This window comes from Tachypleus tridentatus, chromosome 8, assembly GCF_004210375.1.
Source record: "Tachypleus tridentatus isolate NWPU-2018 chromosome 8, ASM421037v1, whole genome shotgun sequence".
In the NCBI taxonomy this organism is placed as follows: Eukaryota; Metazoa; Arthropoda; class Merostomata; order Xiphosura; family Limulidae; genus Tachypleus; species Tachypleus tridentatus.
In genome coordinates this window covers 127,387,802-127,408,184 of record NC_134832.1, presented here as the reverse complement: position 1 = coordinate 127,408,184, position 20,383 = coordinate 127,387,802, and the positions used below count along the sequence as shown (strand labels likewise).

Below are 20,383 nucleotides of genomic sequence, written 5' to 3'. Positions count from 1 at the left end.
CATCTGATTTTTCATTTGCTAATTCACACAAAGAATCAACAATGTCACTGTAGTGATAATTAGCACATGTAATTGCAGATAAGCAGCACAACCAGCATGTTGGACACAGTGGGTGGATGTATTTAACTGGACCATTGTGGCTGTCTGACAATACAATATTTTCAAAGATTGTCTTGTATTTGTCTGACCTCTGAAGCAAGACACCAAGTTCACGTGCCCACTGGATAGAATATCAAACACATTCACAAACTTCAACTGCATGTTGCATTATTAAATTAGCCTTGTGTGCTCCGCAGTGAAAAAAAACAAGGCTGACAGTTGCTTCTCTTTTATTTTTGCCTGGCATCCACTGTATGCATCACTCATGTTAGCAGCTCCATCATAAGTTTGTGCTCTTAATCCTGACAGTGGTAAATTGAGTCTAGTCAGTACATCAAGTATGGCCGAGGATATTGTTTCACCAGTTGTATTGGAAACACTGTACAAACCAAGAAATGTCTCATGGTTGTCAAGGTTCTCATCTATGTATCGTACACATATTGCTTCCTGTTTGGCACCTGTAACATCTTCAGTGCCATCAACCATTAATGCAAAGATTTTACCTTGCTGAACTTCGTGTGCTATGTTCCTCAGTATTTGATGGCTGAACATCTCCATTATTTTATTCTGAGCCTGGGGTGATGTGAATGTGGTTTTCTTCAACTGAGGATCTTCCAGGAGCTTCATTAACTGCAGGAAGTTCCCCTCTGTATCAGTATGTCCACGTAATTCTAACCTTGATGCAATAAAAAATGTAAACTTCTGAATATTTTGGTTAGACTTATTTTGCATTCTTCCTGCTGCTTCTTTTTTCCATCATGTAGCTGGACAGTCATTGGAGTTACATCAAGTGAACCTTCTGGAGATATAGTGAATCTGTGCTGAGAGAAGGATTGGTGTTCGTTGAATTTCTGTTTTGCCTTTTTCCAGTTGCAAAAACCAGTGGATATGAAGGTATACTCCACTGGCCTCTCCAATTTCCCTGTAAAAAGGCCTCTATTTTCCGCCTTGGCACAATGAAAGCATATGACTTATTGAGTCTGATTGTCGAAGTGCAGCCATGTGAACTCATCAAACCACTTGCCCTAAAAGTTGATATTTTGAGATTTTGTTTTCTGTCGTGGTTTTAGTTGTGTGTCTGGATGATATGGCTTTCCACACTGTATCTGTGGAGTGTCAGATTTTTCATTACTGCACAAACTTGTTTCACAACTATCTGGTGGTTCATGATGTGCAATAGTTGCACAAGCATTTTTAGATTTGTCCTCTGATGAACATGGTATTTCCTCTGTATGGCAAGTTTCCATCCTTTGCTTGAGATTGTTGGATTATCTGCATCTGCATTGTCACTTGTAGTGCCAGTAACTGGCTCGCAGAACTGTCTAATGTCGGAAAGTTTCAGATGCTTGCTTGTCATAATTGGAATCTGTTTCCCAGATGACTCAACAGGCTAAAGTACAGTCTTTATTGAAAAACTCTAATGTACAATGAACAAAGATAGAACATAATTGAAGTAGGACTGAACTGTACAACATATTTAAGTCGAACTCATGAACTTCACAGAGACTACCAAACCGACTGACCACCTGGACATTACTGGGACAATAATGAGTACTAGTTACAACACAAGTAATTGCAAGTTTCTCGAAAAATACTGAAACAATCACAAATATATTATATTCCTGTTAAAGCTCATCACAAGGCAAACATGTGATATAATATCTGTAAGCACATCTATTAAATAAAAACATCTAAAGAAAAACTAGCAACACAATTCGAGTAGAGGCTTTGGGCCATTGAAATTGCTCCTTTTGTGTTCTAATTATAGAAGAAAATACAATATTTTTACTATCTATGATGAGAGAATATATTGTTCTTTTACCATAAAGCACTAGCACTTTATTAGAGGGCAGTGATAATCTGAAATTTCATGGATTAATGAGGGCCACAAACACAGGTCTAACGAACCCTGTTATAAAATCGAGGCAGACTAAAGGGAGCGGAGGGGGGTGATGTAGGGCGCGTCTGGATCCGAGCGGCCCGAACCTATCGTTAACCGTACACTAAGGTCAGTGGCTTCAGCAGCTTAGGAGAGTAAGGCATTCAACAACAATACTGGCTAGACATGCATAAGAACAAATGGAGTAGGAAAACCGCACAATATACACATAAGACTCATGCAGCTACAAGCTACAAATGGCCTGTCAAATCTAGATCACAGAAGTTTATGCTTGGGAGTAATATTTTCAAATTTCATGCTTTGTTCAATCTGTTGTGATTAAAATTTTACTTTATCTTATACTACATACAAGGTGTAGGTAGATTCTGTGATAGTGCTTGCAAGCCTTGCATGTATACTTTGGCCTATTGACTGATACTTACAAACTATCGCTTAGATCGAAAAGCTGAGAAGCATGCATATATTAAAGATGTATATTTCAGCTACTGAAAAAGCCTACCTATAGGCCTAATTATGTAATTCGATTGATAAGAACACAAGAATCACAAGAACAAACACACAATTTGTAGGCCTGTGATGCAATAAAACAATTCAACAGACCAAACTGCAAGGGGGGGATGATTGTATGCACCATACCCCCACCTAAAATGAAGGGGATTTTTCTCACCCATCCCCCCCAGGATCTATGCCCCTGGTTGACAGAGTACATTTGATCTGTACTTATTCTGAGTATATTTTCTTTAATACTATTTGGACTATGAACAAAATTATGACTTATGAATTTATTGTTTATAATGATGAGAGCAGAAATATGAATCAATATAACACACAATCATCTGTAATTAATGCTGTGTGACTAAGTTATGTACACAGTTATATATTAAACAAATAAACCTGCAGGATTTCAGCTAGAATACAATAACATGTACAACATGCGGAAAAGAAAAGGAAGCTGCAGGCCACAATAAAACATCGTGTCTAATGGCTTTACCCAAAGATTAATTTTGATATAAACAGTTATATTATGATTTGGTTTTATAAATATTAAATATTTATATTAAATTTAATTTAAAAAATGAAGTTTATGACAAATTATACTGAAATTTCAAATTACAATAGCAGGCAAAAAATAGTAATGCAATGGTAATATTTTAAAATTTAGACATGAAATGAACCACAGCAGAAAAATTTAATAAGCAGAGAGCACTGTGAGAAAAGCAAAAATCCAACTATGTATCAAAAAGTCCATTTTGTAAAAACTGGGTTTTAAGGATAACATTAATGGAAGATTAAAAGTTGCATCATAGGGTACAGACAACTGATATGACAATCCAAAACAGAAACAAAAATACTATTAGAAATGTGTCAATTTTAATATTATCTTTTAACGAATCATATAATTTTAACTTTTAAAGACAAGTGCATCTACTTAATATCATATGTTTGTGTTCACCAAAATAATACCTACTTGGAATGGGTCGCAGAACATCTGGAATCAGGACATCAACCAGGTTCTGATAAAACTGATAGTCTGCTTTCCTTACCAACTTTTGTATTTCTTCACAGAAACATAGTTTATACAGACTACTTTTGTTCAGAATCTTCTCATTAGTACTACAGAAAACAGAATAATTTACATTACTTTCCTCAAGGTAAATAATTCCTGAAAATTACCGCATTATATTTGTGAATTCTACTAACTAGAAATTAACAAATGACACATTTCTGAGCCTCTCAGCTCTTTCACAAAAACTAATTAGAAAACAATGAGATAACTAAATACAAAACTCAAAGAGATAGCTAAATACTAAACTTAACCAGCTTTTCAGTCAATTTTCTTAGATGTAACAAGGTTTGACCTATTAACAATTTTAAGTTGTTCTAACTTCCTGGTCGATTTTCTTACACATGCACAATTCCACATATTTAGAATTCCAGGTTATCTTAACTTTTGATTGACTTTCCTGGTTGATTTTCTTACCTTGCATGATTCCACATATTTAGAATTCCAGGTTATCTTTACTTTTGATTGACTTTCCTGGTTGATTTTCTTACCTTGCATGATTCCACATATTTAGAATTCCAGGTTATCTTAACTTTTGATTGACTTTCTTACACAATGATTGGTTTAGCATATTCAATAGTTTAGGTTGTTTTAATACCTTGATTGACTTTCTTACACAATGATTGGTTTAGCATATTCAAAATTTTAGGCTGTTTTAATACCTTGATTGACTTTCTTACACAATGATTGGTTTAGCATATTCAAAATTTTAGGTTGTTTTAATACCTTGATTGACTTTCTTACACAATGATTGGTTCAGCATATTCAAAATTTAGGTTGTCTGAACTTTTTGGTTGATTTTTTTAGTCATGGCAGGGTTTACTAAATGTATTCAACCTCTGTAAATAAAAAATTAGTGGACAATAATACTTAGATGACAACTTCATTATTATTATCCTTAATGACATCTAGTTTCTTTATTTTCTTTACTAACTGCTCAGTTCTCAGCACTATACAGTAAGTTAACTCAAACTTTAAAAACTATCTGAAACTATTATCCATAATAATAATTTTTAAGGATTCTGTAGGATAATGAAGTTCACACTTTACTCTCATATTCAATCAAATATAAAAATTGTTAAGTGAAAAAAATTAAGTTATATTTTAACAAAATAACTTAAGTTTACCTCTGGCCATTATTTTGCGTCCTCCAGAAAGATCTCCATAAAGTTTCTATCGTAGAGAACTGAAGGGTTATAACTGCATCAAGGAAGGCCTAAAACAAAGCATTCATATAAATTTTAGTTCTTTTACGTCCAAAAAAAGGTAGTTTTGATAAAAAATACATAGAAATGCAAAAATGGGTACACAGAAACCAGATTTCACTAGATACATATAGTTAACAAGTGAAGTGCACACAGAAGCATAAATATTAACAACTTAAACATGAGATATATGGTGCATTTTTAGGGAAATATTGCAATGCTTCCTTGATAAAATTGTATTGCATATATCAAATTAAACTTATACTTTATACAGTAAGTGCTAACAAATTTCTTCTAAAATAAAACTAAGGTAATATGTTAATTTTATATACTCTATAAAAGTGTTATTTTTTTGGGCCAAATGCTAGTTCAGGGCTAAAGTGAAGAAAAATATTCAGTCTAGAGAATTAGAGCATTTCTTGCAAGTTATTAAATGGAAAAGAATAAGGATTATTTACAAGGATAACAATATTGACTCAAGTGTTTTGAATATGAATGTTCAGCTGATAAACCCTTCTTGAAAACATGCACACACATTGTATATCAATAACTTGTATGGAAAAAACACAGAGTAAAAGTTAGAAAAGCAGATCCTAACTCATTAGTCATTACAATAATTTCAAATATTTTATAAACAATTATTTATATAAAGGCACAAACCTATGAAACATTTTATTCATATTTTCAATGTAAGAAAATGACCAACCTCACAGTGTTCTTTGTAAAGTACCCTAAAAGCATGTACATCTTCTATTTCAATATCATCTGGAAGACTGAAACTGCTTGAATCCAGATCCAGGTTTGGAATAGCAGCAGAGGCATCACCAAGATATAATTGATGCTGGTACTGATGAGGAGCCAGTTGATGTTGCTGTGCTTCACTAGAATGAGATGAAACATTTGTCCTACATGATCCTCTTCCTCCTTCTGAATTTTCTGATTTAGATGTGTTAGGTTTAAATCTACAAGTCAGGGAAATAAATTCATTTCATAATCACCTATTTTACATATAAATTGCTTGATGTGTTAAACTAGATCAATTTGGAAAAATAAGCAAATAAAGCTGTCTGAATCATAAAAGAGAGTCATGTTATAAAAGTTTTAAGCACTCAAGGATGAAATTCACATTTAGATTGCAGAAACTTGTGGTGTAATCTTTACATTAAAGCATTAATTTCAGTTTGTGACTGTTGTTTACTTATCACTGATGATACATACTGTGCTACTCATTCCAAGTATTGTATTTAAATAATAAAGAGTTTACATTACTGACTAATGGGCTAGTTTCACATGTAAGGAAAAAATATTTTCTCAGTTGTTTTTAAATTATTCTCAATTATACACTAACATCATAAATTTGAATGAAATGAATTATTTATATGTAATTACAAAATTAACTGCTCTCTCTCTCAATATGTATACATTTATCAATTAATATGTTTAATGAATCAGTTTCACTAGCAGTATATTACTGAATATAACTTGTAAGACATAAAGTCCCAAAAGAGTTTTATTGAATTTAGATCATGACTTTTTCATAACTTGTCCACTATGTATTTGGAATTTTTGTTCAAAATAATCCACCACAGTCCTGGCAGTATGACACTTGGCATTATACTGTTATAATAAACCCACAATAATTTATTAAACTGGGTCTTAATACGAGGTCAGTATTTCAGCACGCACAATAAGATCTGTAGTCCATTTGTACTGATGCTTTGTTTGTAATTAAGCACAGAGTTACACAATGGGTTATCTATCTGTGCTATGCTCACCATGATATCAAAATACAGTTTCTAGCACTGTAAGTCCACAGACATTCTGCTGTACTACTGAAAGACTATAGTGATGATTTTCCTCATTGTTACTCAACTACCATCAAAACAAATTATATTTTTTCCAAAATCAATTCCATTGATTAATAATAAAGGCAAGAAACTCTGGTTCATCTTTAAATGCTGCAGGCTCCCATTGGTGTTTCTGGTTGATTTCAGCAAAAGTCCAAAGAGCTGTTCTATATGGAGAAATGTGGAGGTGAGCAGACCCTTTGTTCTTTAAGGCAAAATAATAAAGTCTGTGCCTTACAATTTGATTACTAATAAATTATTCCAGCTGTTGTTCTAAAATTCATACTGAGCCTATGGGCAGTAGACTGGTGATTCCTAATGGCCAGTTTGTGCAGATATTGATTGTTAGTGGCACAGTTTATTTTACATGCCCTTGTCCTGGCTATTCAACATACTAACTGCTGTAAAAACACAAGTGTATAAGACAACATTTCAAAACTCTTCTGCATTTTGTCTACAGATCAGTACATGTACATATGGTGTAGTCAGTCTTTGTAGCATTCTGTTGAATTGTGGAGAATGTGTTATGATTGGTTGGTTTACCCCTGTATCTGATTGGTGGAAAGATTTCCTGTAGATTCAACCAGTGGCTACACTTGTGTTTCTACAACAGGCAGTTCCTGTCTATTCAACTAAGTTTCATCATGAAAACTGCCTAAGCAATTTATCAAAGAATACTGACTGTTGTTTAATTGTGTGTCCACAACTTTCCCACAAGTGACCTAAATATATCAAAATGGCCTTTGACTTTTTAATTATGTTTTTAAATTATTTAATGCATGAACAGAATTAAGTCTTTGCACATTACCTCTACCAATCACCATCAGGTATCACATAAAGAAATGCACAATAATTGGAACTTGAATGATGTCCCAAAGAGCAATTCTGCATATGATCAAACGTGAAAGTTAAAGGTGAGTGCTGTCTTTCCATGATGAGTGTATCTTTTAAAATGTGTAGAAACTGCTCTTATTTCTTACAATTGGCAAAGGAAACATGGATAATATTAATAACATACTGATTTTCAAACTGCTTCAAGGTGTAATATTTCAGAACTATATTAAATGTTTGCCCCTTTAAGTATTTAAGTTTAATGTACTTCAATAAAAGTTTAATACAACATACACTTAAAGACAGTATTATTTTCACAAATGTTAGGCAGCTTGTGTTTCTTATTTTACCTTACTTAAACATAAAACCCATCTGTGATAATTTAATGATTGAAACCTTTCTAAACATATGCACTAACAGGTCCTAGGTTAAGCTCCTAATTAGTAAATCTTTTTTATTAGTTCAATTTTAATTCAACTGACAGGAACAAATCCAACGTAATATTAAAATGATAGCAGTCTCTTAACTTTAAATTATATTTCTAACCCAGGCAAAACTACCTTTTAGCTGAATTAACAGACTGATGCCTTAAAGCAGCAGAGTTAAAATCTTCTGAAATATGATTTAGAGGAGAGTTGGGCTTCACACGGATACCATAATAATGATACTTTGAGTTACCTCTGTAATCAAAGAAACAAGAAGGGTTGAAATAAGAAAATCACAGATACAACAGACAAAACTGTACTTAACAAATGTAATCAAACATAACTACAAACTCTTAAGTAACACAAATGACAATATAAAAATAATTAAATTAATAAGAAGAAATACAGTTTAGAAGTCTCAACATTCATTCCATTCTATAAATGTTTATAGAACTATGCAATACATTACTAATAACAAAAGTTTAAGTCTGTGCTTACTTAATGAATATTAGAGCTGGGTGATTTGTAACTGGATGATCCATTAATCAATGAATTTATTAATTGTTAGTCAGTCACATTCAGCTAATCAACTATTCTCACATGAGAGTGGAAAAACAAAATGAATGAAAATAGTGCTAATTAGAAACACTAATTTTGATTACTTCATTATTCTAATGAGTCATTACACAAATGATTATACTGAAAAATCTTAAGTTAATCAAAAATAACAATACAGTAACTTACCTTTCTCACAAATATACCTAGAATTTTACATTTAATAGGTGGAGGAACTGGTGCAATAGAAAGAAAGAAGCACCCTTCAAAAGTACAGAGTCTCACTGCAGAGGATCCTACACAGGAGATCACACTTTATCTGTACAAGGTATACTTTACACTCATTGTGGAAAGAGGTGTTGCAAACATGGGCAGAAAAAGAGAATACCATTTCGAAAAGGGAAAGAAAAATGTTTGGATAGGGATCCAAGCCAAATGATATCAAAACCTCAATCCCTTTGAAGACAATAATTTGGGTGAGAATAAAAGAATGTGGCCCAAGATGTAAAAACGTTAAGGCATGATGGACAATACACTGGCAAGTCAACTGTATCCAAAACCCAGCCACTGGGGACCAACATTCATGTGGGGGGGTAAGATGAGGTTCATACCATTGGTAAGTCAACTACAATTCAAAATCCCAGCATTGTGAACCAAAATCCATGTATGGGTAGGAAAGAGGATTATACCATTATCAAGTCACCTACAATCCAAAACATAACCACTAGGAACCAAAATACATGTAGGGGTAGGATAGAGGATCGTACCATCCTCACCTCAAGTTCAGCAGAGGGAGATATGCCCAATAGTCCGTGAACAATACGCATGTGACCAAATAGATAATAAGTTACAGATCAGAAAACCCAACATCCAGATGATCAAAATAATCAGGATGCCTGTTTTATGCAATATCCCACTCAAAACCAAACAGACAGGAGCCATTCCTAGGGCAATATCATCTTAAGTTTATGTAAATTTTCAAGGGGTAGTGGAAGAGGAAGAACTATAACAACTTGCATATTCATCCACCATAACCCATAAAATGTTAGCAATGAACTAAAGGTCAACTGAATGAGGGAATAGAGATACCAGTAACACATGGGTGAGAGCTTATATTGGTTGCAACTACTCTAAATCTAAAACCCAACTTCAGAAGAGTGGTGCCAGGTAGTGAAACTATGGAATAGGAAACTAGCAGAAAGAAGGCTTGAAGGTAATTAAGCAACCAAGAGCACATACAGAACATGGAATGCCATCTGGATGTGACAGAGAATAGAGCTTGGAGATGAAAGGAAACAAAAATTATCAAGAGGAAGAACATACTGCACAAGATACCAAAATGCAGGTTGCAAAAAATCAATTTATAATAAAAAGAATTGAGCTACAGGGGTAAAAAAACCAGATCTGTGCTAGCCAGAATGGAGCAATCAGAAAAACCTGACATGAAATGGCATGGATGAACAAAATCACCTGGGAAAGGTGACAGATGGGATGCTGAAACAAAGGTATGAGCTGGTATCAATGCATAAGCTGCAAGTGCATGTAGGTGAGAAACCAGAAACAAAAAAAAAGATAACTTGAAATCAAGGAAAGAAGCAAATGTATCTCACAGGAGTATCCCACTGGCACTGGATTCAGAGCCACCAGAAATATTTGGGGATTGAGAGACCACTCAATGGGATGAAGTGTGTAAGAACTGGAAAATTAAATCTCAACAAGGTTGAAACCACCCAAAACATAACATGCTAGGAGAAATACATCAAGTTTATGGGCCCAAAAATGGGAAATCAAACATCAACCACAAAGGAAACTAGAACAGGTGTCCCCTTGGTGAATGGTATAACACAATCATCAAACTGTTGGAATGAATTATGATGAGATGAATCCTGACAAGAAGGAAAGAGTGAACCAAAGCAAGTTGGAGTGTTGGAAGTTCTTCAGCATTAATATGGTAAGAGGTTTCAACTGTACACCATTGTTCTGAAGCCTTGTGCTAATTGATCCATGGCTCCAACCTTGGAGGTAAGCAGTCTAAATGGCATGGAAACTTTGTTCAACCACCAAAGCTGGTTATCAAAGAGGGAAGGACGAAAGTTACAAGATTAATTCAAGAGAATCCCATCACAATTTAATGAGTCATGTAACATCTGAAGTGATCATATATATGCCAGACCCAAGAGGATAAGTGCTTCTATAGAAGCCACATCCTCCCAACACAATAGAACCTTGCTAGCAGTAAGACAGTTAAGAGTTATGGTGTGAACAACTTAAAGCTACATCAAAAGCAGTTGAAGAGGAAAAGTATGAGGCTGATGAAGTTTGGTGTTTAAAAAAGACCCCCCCTCCAAAAGACAAGAATGTTAGATACATAATGGGAAAAACCTCTCTAACTGCAAAATCCAATTATCTGAGCTGCATGGGTAAGTAGCAGATGAGTATGTTGTACACATTTTAGTAAGAAATGAGCTAACAGAAGCCAGATAATCAGGTTGTGGTGTAAGTACAATCCTCCATCATGATAAAGTCAGGTAGAGGTGACCACCCAACAAAAAACTGACAGATTCAAAACAACGTCAAAGGGTAAGGCATAAAATTGGTACCCAACCCCATGGTGAACAAAATTATGCTAGCATCACAAGAGATGAAAGATAGGAACATGGGTATAATAATATGAAATGCCTATCTTGGGTTTCTTCAGTCCTGGAGAAATGGCTCACTAGAATGTGATAAACAACAACACAGTAAAAGAGAAAAGAACCAAGATGTGATTAAGAAGGGGGCGAATCAATCACAGAGCTCCAATCAGCATCAAAAATACTTGACCAATGAACAAACAGGGTAGGTATATGATGAGAAGGTATCAGACATGGAAAATAAATAAAGGAAGCAATGGCTCAGAATGAGAAAAATGAGTAACTAAAATAGAAAACCAAATAAAGCATCACAGATACCCCATGTGATGCTAAAGTCATAGAAGCACCCTCACTCCCCAATGAAAAGGACCAGCAGAGAAAAAGATCTGGCCATAAGTTCCAGAACTTAAGGAGCCTATAATGGCAATTGCCCAAATGTGGAGGTAAGGATGGGGAAGGCATTCAACAAGATCCCCAAGAATTAGGTGGAATATCTCAGAAATGAGGTGAATGGTGAACAATTCCTGTACGAGGGTCATTAGAAGCAGATAGATGGAAGCTGGAAAACTTGGTTAGGGATAAAAAGATAGGATTATCAGGGTTTGCCTTCTATGTAGGCAATAGAGATTCTAAGTGCATTAAATCAAGAAAACAGTCTGCCTAGTGGTAAGCCAACACAAAATAAACTAAAACCAATAGAGGACAAGGTATACAAATACCCTCTTTAAAAAGAGAGACAATGGGCCTAGAAAGAACCATAATGCCTGGAAAAGGAGTGGAAAACAAATTACTGTGCAACATTTAAAAAGGACTGAGGTAGACCTAGGAGACTCTTTAAGGAGAGGTCTAGGAAAGCAAGGCATAATCATATGTCAGAAATATTTCAAAATCTACATAGTCTTGAACAGGTTTGACAGTATTAAGAGGAAACCAACTAATACTAGAAGGTTGAGCAGGACCAGCCCTAGAGGTCCTCACAAACTAAATTAATTGTAAGAAGTATAAAATATAATTACAAAAATGAAGTGGGCTTCACATTGTAAAATGAAATATGTGCGTATTACCAATAAAAAAATTTAGTAAAAGGTAATTGTTGAAGAAAACAATATATTTAACACAATGTACCAGTAATATTAATGACAAGGAAGCATGAAATAATGAAGACACTTGTGAAGCCTAACTTATCATTTTAGTACAAAGGATATCACTAAGCTCCAATTGAAAACTCTAAACCTTACAGTCAATATCTGCAAATCTCACTATATTTATGTTATTTAACACAAATAAGAATAAATAATACTAATATCTAAAAATATATTCAAAAATCTGTGACAGTTTAATAGCTTATTTGTCCAAATTCAGCAGACCATATTTAAAATGTGTGGGCCCCCAAACTCGAGCCCCAACAAAGGCCAACTCATATAATAATAAATCTCCTTACATATGAAAGCCTACAATTCCTCCATCAAGTACTACCACCTCAAGCTATGTTGGAAGTAAACAATATCACTTATGAAGTGGAATCATAAACTCTGGTCAAAACAACAAAAAAGAAAAGTGAAGAATAAAGATGATAGTAATGAGAATTGACAGTTTGCTGATACCAAATAGAGGGAGCCACATGCATCATAAGGGCGTATTGCACTCCTATATGTGGGAGGTTGTTGAATGATGATGTACATGAGAGACGTGGTTGAATCAAGTTGATTGTGGGGTACATGTGAGCCCAATAATTGTGGCAAAGGGAAAAATAGAAGGCAGCACTGAATGAGATTAGCTATATCCATGAGAGAAGGCAAGTTACTGTATTAGAATAAAAATGTTCTTAAAATAACAATTTCTTTAACTACCACTTTAATGGTAAGCATTCATTTTAACTATGCAGTCACTACTTATGTGCCATGAGAAGCAGTGAAACCTACACATACACAAACCACAAACACACTCATTTTACATTATTGGCTGACTAAAGAACATAAGTTTACTAACAATAAATGGTTTCTTTATAATAAGTTTAATAACTAGTAATGTATTTGCATATCTTATTGTATTGAACACTTTTATATTTTGTTTGTCACTACACTTAATGTGAAGGACTGACCAAAGAAAAAAGGAAGGATCAGATTACTATTTTCTATGTAAAATACATAAGAAAACCCAGCACTAGTATGTGTGACTAACTGCAGTATTAATGTAATTTTTATTAAATTCTTTAGTATGATATATGACACTACACATCCTGTAAACAGCATGCACCCACAAGCAATTAGTTGCATAAATTCATAAACATTTTAGAAAAGAGTTTTTATATAAAGTACATCAAATTTATTTATACCATATTCAATTGTCTTCTTTAACCCTAAATATCACTAATTATTCCATTAGATTTTTAAATATACTTTGTACCTACCTTGTTCCTAATCGTCTCGTCCTCAAACCTAGAAATACAGATCTAATCAGCTTTCCAAAGGATGCTGCATTAACTGGTTCAAGCTTATGTTCAGTACAATGCCGCATGTAGTGGTTATACAGTGTACTTCTAGGTAGGCTTACACCTTCTGCTGTCTCATAGTTATCTATAAGCCATTGAACCTGTTCAAGTGAAAACAAAATATTAGTTTCATGTTTAATGTTTTGACCACATAATTGTATTCAACTATTGAAAGTTTCAGTTTTGTTTTCGACAAAGCTATTTGTAACATATGAGATATATTCTTCCAAAATACAAACCATTCTGATTCTCCATTGTTTTTTTTTAGTAACCTTATGAAACTAATAAACATTTTAAAAATCTAATACCTTAGTTAATCCTTGTAATTTTAATTCTAAACATCTGTATTTATTTCATACAGAAAAGAAATGAGAGATGAGACATCAAAACAAAAATATCCTCATCTTTTAAGAATAATTACTTTCATTTTGCAGTATTAAAAAGTTCAATTTGTACATAATACAATAACTATACCATCAAAGTGTTATTAGCGTACTGAAATGCACCAGAAAATTCGTAACTATCAGTCAGAAACTACATTGATGACATTACAATAATACGCCAGCCTTATAATAAAGAATAATGAAGCAAAATCTTCAAAAGCATTTGTACTTATTTTTATAGATATTTCAACATGTCCTTTGAAACTGTAAAGAATAAGTTGCAAAAATGTAATCAATCATTAATAATCTACTCTTAAATTTTCAAATATGACTATAATATAAGTCATGTTAACTAATCTATCAGGCTAAGGTTTATATTAAGTAGAATTTTAATTCCTGAAAATATAAATAAAAAAATTAAAATATTAAAAATTAAACAAAAATATGCACTTCTATATTCAAGTCATATATTATTCTACACTGTTTTTTTTAAATAATTCATTAAAATGAATGGACTTCTAAATCTTTAAAACTATTCAGTGCTTTCTGAAGGTAATGTTCTTAAAGACTGGTATAAAACACAAAACAAATGGGAATGACAAAGCAAAAGTACAAGAAAAATAAACATAAAGTTTCTTAATTTTTATATTCCTGGAACTGCTGGTAGTTTATTCTTTAAATTCTTATACAAGTACAGGAATTTACAATCATATGCACACAACTGAGCCACCAAGAAACAGGAGATATTTGAGGATCCAAGAACAGAAAAAATGTTTTAAAAATAAACACACACACACACACATACAAAAAGTCATGCACAAGACATATGATACATGGTGTACACTAATGTTGTATCTGTTACTAAAAACATTATCTTTCTGTCAAAAAATAAGTGAATAAAGTGCAAGAAAAATATATAGATGTGGGATGACAAACAAGATCAGAAGAAATATGGAAACTGATATATTGCCAAAAATAAAGTATTAGTTCTCATTGAGGGAGAAATCAAAATATCTTCAACACAGACTATCTGCATTAAGGCTCTATGAGGAAACTGCATGCTATATAAGGGAATAGTCACTATATTCTCATGCTATTAAAAAGATCATGCACTACTGCTATTGATGAGCATCTGATCCAGATACTTGAAAACAAGACAAATCATCATCTTGGTTAATAATGTAAAATGAAAGACACTTGAAAGTTTCAAGCAATAGTGGCAGAATTATGTTTTTCTTCTGTACTCTTGATATTTTTTATTTGGTTCTTCTTAACCCTGTTTTGAAATCATAGAGTAAAGAACTCCTCAAGAAAACCTACATGAATTATATCCATGTCGCGCACATTTTGTGGTTGAGAATGGTGGGATGACAAGGGTTGAGGCTGAGGTTGGAGCTGTAGCTGAATTTTTTCAGGGGAACTGTGCAGAGTCTGAATCACACATTGATCGTTAGGAAAAGAGGGCATAACCTCTGCTATTTTTCGAGTGTCCTCCTGAAAAAAGGCAGTACATAAACCCAAAGCAAATATTAAATCTTTCTTTTTTTGGACATTACCTCAATATGTTGTTTTTTATATTTTTTACTAATTCAGAGTTTTTTTAGCTAACTCATTGCTCTCTTTGTAGAACTAGCTTTGAAACCATTATATTCACCAATTACCTAAACAAGAGCAATATGCAAGGATTTTCCACTTGAATACAGAGAAACTTTTTAAGTAAGCTATGATGAAAACTAATATACTAAAAACAATAGTAATGTTAAAGTCATCATCTGACTAAAATCTTTACATAAAGAATCTACACTTTTTATTACAGGTGAGACGAGCTTTTCTGTTTCTAATAACAATAAATGTATATATAATTTCTAGTAACTGCATTTGTATAACTAATATCTCAATGGATTTCTTACTATATTTTGCAGTTCTCCAGCCTAAAATTTCATAGGCATGAGAAATTCCATTTTCAGTTAACAAAGTGCATTAGAATTGTTATCATATGTATGCTATCTGGTAATATAAAATATTTCAGGCTACTTAAATGTTAGAATTTTCCTCCACTAAAAATGTATTTCTCATAGATATATATCTATTCTCACAAAATAGCTTTTCTTGACCAGCACTACCCTCTACTAGTTCAAATTTTCAATAAATGCCATCAGCCTTGCACCTCTCACTTCTGCATATATACATGCAAATGATCATGCAGCAGCTCCCTACCAATAGGAAAGTGACATCACTCCTATCATAGTCAGCACCCTCTTCACATCTTCACTTGTTAATCATCTCGAGATCAGTTAGAAGACCTGCATTACATATCGTCAGGAGTGGGGAGGCTGGGTGGGAAATGTGAGAGGAGGTAAGTATCTATTGGAAATACATTTTCAGTGTAGGAAAATACTAACATTCAATAAGATACCTTACCTCCTTTCACAAAACAGCTAGAATCCCACAATGAAATGGTGAAGGTCCAATAAAATAGGTCCCCTCCTTAGAAAGCACCCAAAGAGATACCTGTGAAACCAAAAGAGAAAAATCACATCTCAACAGGAGACTGTTCCACACCTGATCCAAGTATACTATTCTCTCTTTTGTGACAGTGTCATGAATACATAAGGCAGAAAAACATGAAAAATTCCAAGAATAGGTATGAATAATGAATAGGACTCCTGGGTGCTGAGTGGTGAGAGCATAACAGAATGTACTGGTAGTTCAATCTCATCAAAGTCTAGGCAGTAGCTAAAATTGTACATCAGATCCATGGTAGGTAGAGAATAACCTCTCTCTTCACCTCAAAATGGGAACTGGTAGGGAGAACAAGTTTCCATACCAAAATCTGTATCCATATGAACACATTTCCAAAACAACCAGCAACAGATTCACCAGAAACCAACATCCAGCAGACAGCAGCAAGGTGGAAAGCCCCAGTAGAATGACATCTCTGAGCCAAAACCTGACAACAATGGATATAGTACTTCCAGTCAGTGGTAGTGGGTGGATATCTGGCCATACACAACTGAGAAAACTTGCTGCATTCCTCTACAACTAACAGCAGAACTGCTGGGAATCAACATCCAACACATATATTCATGAGATGGTGGAGTGCTTCAACCAAAATTTGTCAGCACCTTGAACTGCACATCAGGTCTGTTGTAGGAAATGTATCACATCATTTACAGATAATACTAATTGTGACTTGGCCATCTCCAACCAAAACCATACCCTTTAGAAATGTACATCCAGGGGATGGTAGGAAGGAGAAATGCCATGGTAAAAAAACAGCAATCAGTCAGATATATAGATAGGAATACAGCACAGTGCCACAACCATAATGTCACAGCATCTGGAATTATACATCAGGTCTGTGGTAGGAAGAGTCTCAATGACACAAAGCATCAGAGATAAACAGCAATATATGTCTGTTTTACTGATGGTGGTCTATAAGTGTATGGTCCAAGATGAACTATTTATGAAGTAAAAAAAAAACTGCTAGAGAGAACTACTAGCAGTCCTATGGAACACCCTATCTCATAACCTAAACCTGCAGTGTAATTGATTAGTCATAGGTAGCAATAAAATGGAGATATAGAACTAACACCTGGCTGCATCTGAATTTGTATCTGAGGACCAGGGTGGGAAGGGCCAGAATATAATTGACATTGAACATGGTCAAAGAATAAACAGGTCAGGCACCACTTGTCACAGAGTGGGATTCACAATACACTAAGAAAAGGCCCCAAAAAATTTAGTAAAAAGAGCAACCTTTCAGAAAAACAACATGCAAAAATGTAAATAAATATTACAAAAAATTAAGTCAGTAGTATAACAGAAAATGACAACAAATCTGTTAGCAAAAAACACCTTACGCTTCTGTACAGTAATACTGCCAACTGAGAAGTGATTAATGAGTGTTGAAGTGAAAAGTGCACTGATTTCACACTCCTGTTAGTGGAAAGCTGATGAATGATAATTTGCATGTGGAAATGTAGAAGCAAAAAGTGAAAGGCTATTGGGTGTATTGAAACTTTCTGCCAGTAGAGGGCAATACTAGTCTAAAAAATACTATTTTGTGAGTAGAAGTAAGAAATCATACTGAAGATACTATAGTATATACTGATATAAACTCTTAGTAAGTCTATTCAAATAGTAAATTAATATTTTTACTGAAAAAGAAGGCAGAAAAGACAACATATTTTGAAGTGATTGACATTACATACTGTGGTATGTGATTTTGTGTACATATTAGATACATTTTAAGATTAGCCTTCTAAATGAAATTCAGGTGTGATCATCTGGAAACAATTCATAATTATAATTACTGTAAACTTTAGTAACATGTTTGGAATCTACTTCAAATGAGAAAAGTAATTCTAAAAGTGAATTCCTGAAACTATAAGTAGTGAAAAACTCACTAAAAATTGTATTTTATATATGTTGTTTTTCATCTTCAAACACTGCTAGTTTCTACAATTAATTCTTTACTGAACTTGAGAAAAGTGCACAACCAAAGTCTTAGAATGGTCTTCAAAGGCTTAAAGGTGTTTTATTACATCCACTAAATACCCAATGCTAATAATTACAAAACAGAAAGCTTGTAAGAACCTGTATACCATGTGATGATGTTCTCAGATCAATATAGATGTTGCAGAGTTTATATGAACTGAAGCAGCTCGAACAAAAGTTTTTAAGCTTTCTAAATGTAGTTTTTTTCCTTCTTGTAAATATGATTAGCACATTAAAAAATTAAATGATACTGAACAGCAACTGTGAAGTTATGTAAGCTTATAAACTGCTCAGCAGTTTCAAACTCAAGTAACTATGTAGTGAATCATGATACAGGCTACAAGTTAATTCTGAAGCTTTTTTGCATTACAGTTTGTGAGAACATCGTGTTTCACACTTCTTATTAACTACATTAGTTTTTTAGAAATGTCAATATACTTTGAGTTTCATTTTCAGTATAGAATATATGTATTCCTTGTTAGAAAGATTATTGTAGCAGGAAATATTCTGTAAAAAGTGGCAGTGATCTTTCCTACTGGTAAGTCAGGCAATGGCCCTAAAGCATGACATCCCATGTGGACAATGAGAATGATCTGGTCTCAATCATGTGGATGGTGTGTGCACATGGAAGGAAGAAGTGTAATTGTATAATGTCATGTTCTCTCAGTTCTGTGTAGAACTGTTACATATTTTCCAGATTAAGATACAGTTTTTTTCCAGTCATCAAACTTTACTTACATTCAAACTCTTAATTGTAATATTAGTGCACTTAAAGGAAATTACTGAAACACCACAAATAAAGATCTCCATCTCTCTTTCTCTCTCCAATTACAGATGCATCACAAAAAATTTTAATAAGTCTGTTAACTTATACTTTGTGTTTTGGTGAATAAAAATCATGGTGATGTGCCACCTTGTGTCCAGTATCTTTCACTCTGTCAGAGAAGTAGTCACTAAATATTTGTATAATTAAAATGAATCTACTATTTTAATTAAAGAACATTCCATCCATTGTGACTGTAATACTGTTTATTCTTTTTATAGTTGGACGTTTATATATATGATGGTCAATTATACTGCTCATCAAACTGCAGTATCTTTTCTAATATTATAACACAAGTTTAAAAGGAAAATAAATCGTACATCTTTTATACAAAACAAGTTTAATGTTAAAATAACTATTTCATTTTACACTGATATATCCTAGCGGAAGTTTCTATGTTGATTAGAATATTAAAGAACAGCATAAAAAGCAATACACAATATTATTGTTAGGCCTCATCTATGCACATTAGATAAAAGCAGAGCTATTAATGATAGCTTTACAATTACTTAACATTTACTTAATGTTATAAAGAAGTAGGAAATTCAGTAGAAAGGACTAGTCACCACAAAATAAGTACTTACAGTTACTGGGGAAATGCAAACAGCTGAGGAAGGAGAAGTGTTTAGGTTCTGATGAGATTCTGCCTCTAACAGTTCCCCCTGCACCTTATAGCCCCCGTTGTCCTCCAGAATGTGGACCAGTAGTAAGAACAAACATCAACAATACATGACACCAAGGAACATAAACCCATACAAAACAGAATTATAGCTTTCTCCTTTCACATTCAAACATCAAGAAACTGTTAGTCTTATAAGCAGAAGAAAGAAAAATGTTTAAGTCTGTACAAAAAAGTGTTTTCACTTTTGAACACTCTCATACTATAAATGAAATTATTGGTAATTTTTCATTCCATTCACTGGTATACAAAAGAATTGTTGTGAAACAACGTAACAAGAACATCAATATACATACAGTGTTTGTTTTGCTAGAAGCAAGATTTTCACTTTAAAAAGCCTCCATACTAGACATATATTTTGTTTGAAATATAGTTAGAAACCAATGGCTAAGATTAGTTACAAAATAGCACCACTACAATATTTCAACAGTAACTCCTTCAGAACCTA

General features: G+C 33.5%; 1 protein-coding gene across 2 annotated transcripts in view; it reads right to left on the bottom strand.

Annotated features, from left to right (window-relative positions):
- LOC143223451 (DNA-binding protein RFX2-like) overlaps nt 1–20,383 on the bottom strand; it is an 84,542-nt gene that overhangs the window by 20,474 nt on the left and 43,685 nt on the right. Inside the window, exons 8-12 of one of the 2 annotated variants that reach the window (XM_076451451.1) lie at nt 13,470–13,651; nt 8,007–8,126; nt 5,475–5,730; nt 4,691–4,779; nt 3,468–3,613 (exon numbers count right to left, since the gene is read on the bottom strand). In XM_076451451.1, the coding sequence (XP_076307566.1) occupies nt 3,468–3,613; nt 4,691–4,779; nt 5,475–5,730; nt 8,007–8,126; nt 13,470–13,651 (793 nt within the window). The remainder of the gene's footprint in view (nt 1–3,467; nt 3,614–4,690; nt 4,780–5,474; nt 5,731–8,006; nt 8,127–13,469; nt 13,652–20,383) is intronic. The other variant, XM_076451452.1, reaches the window with a different exon arrangement.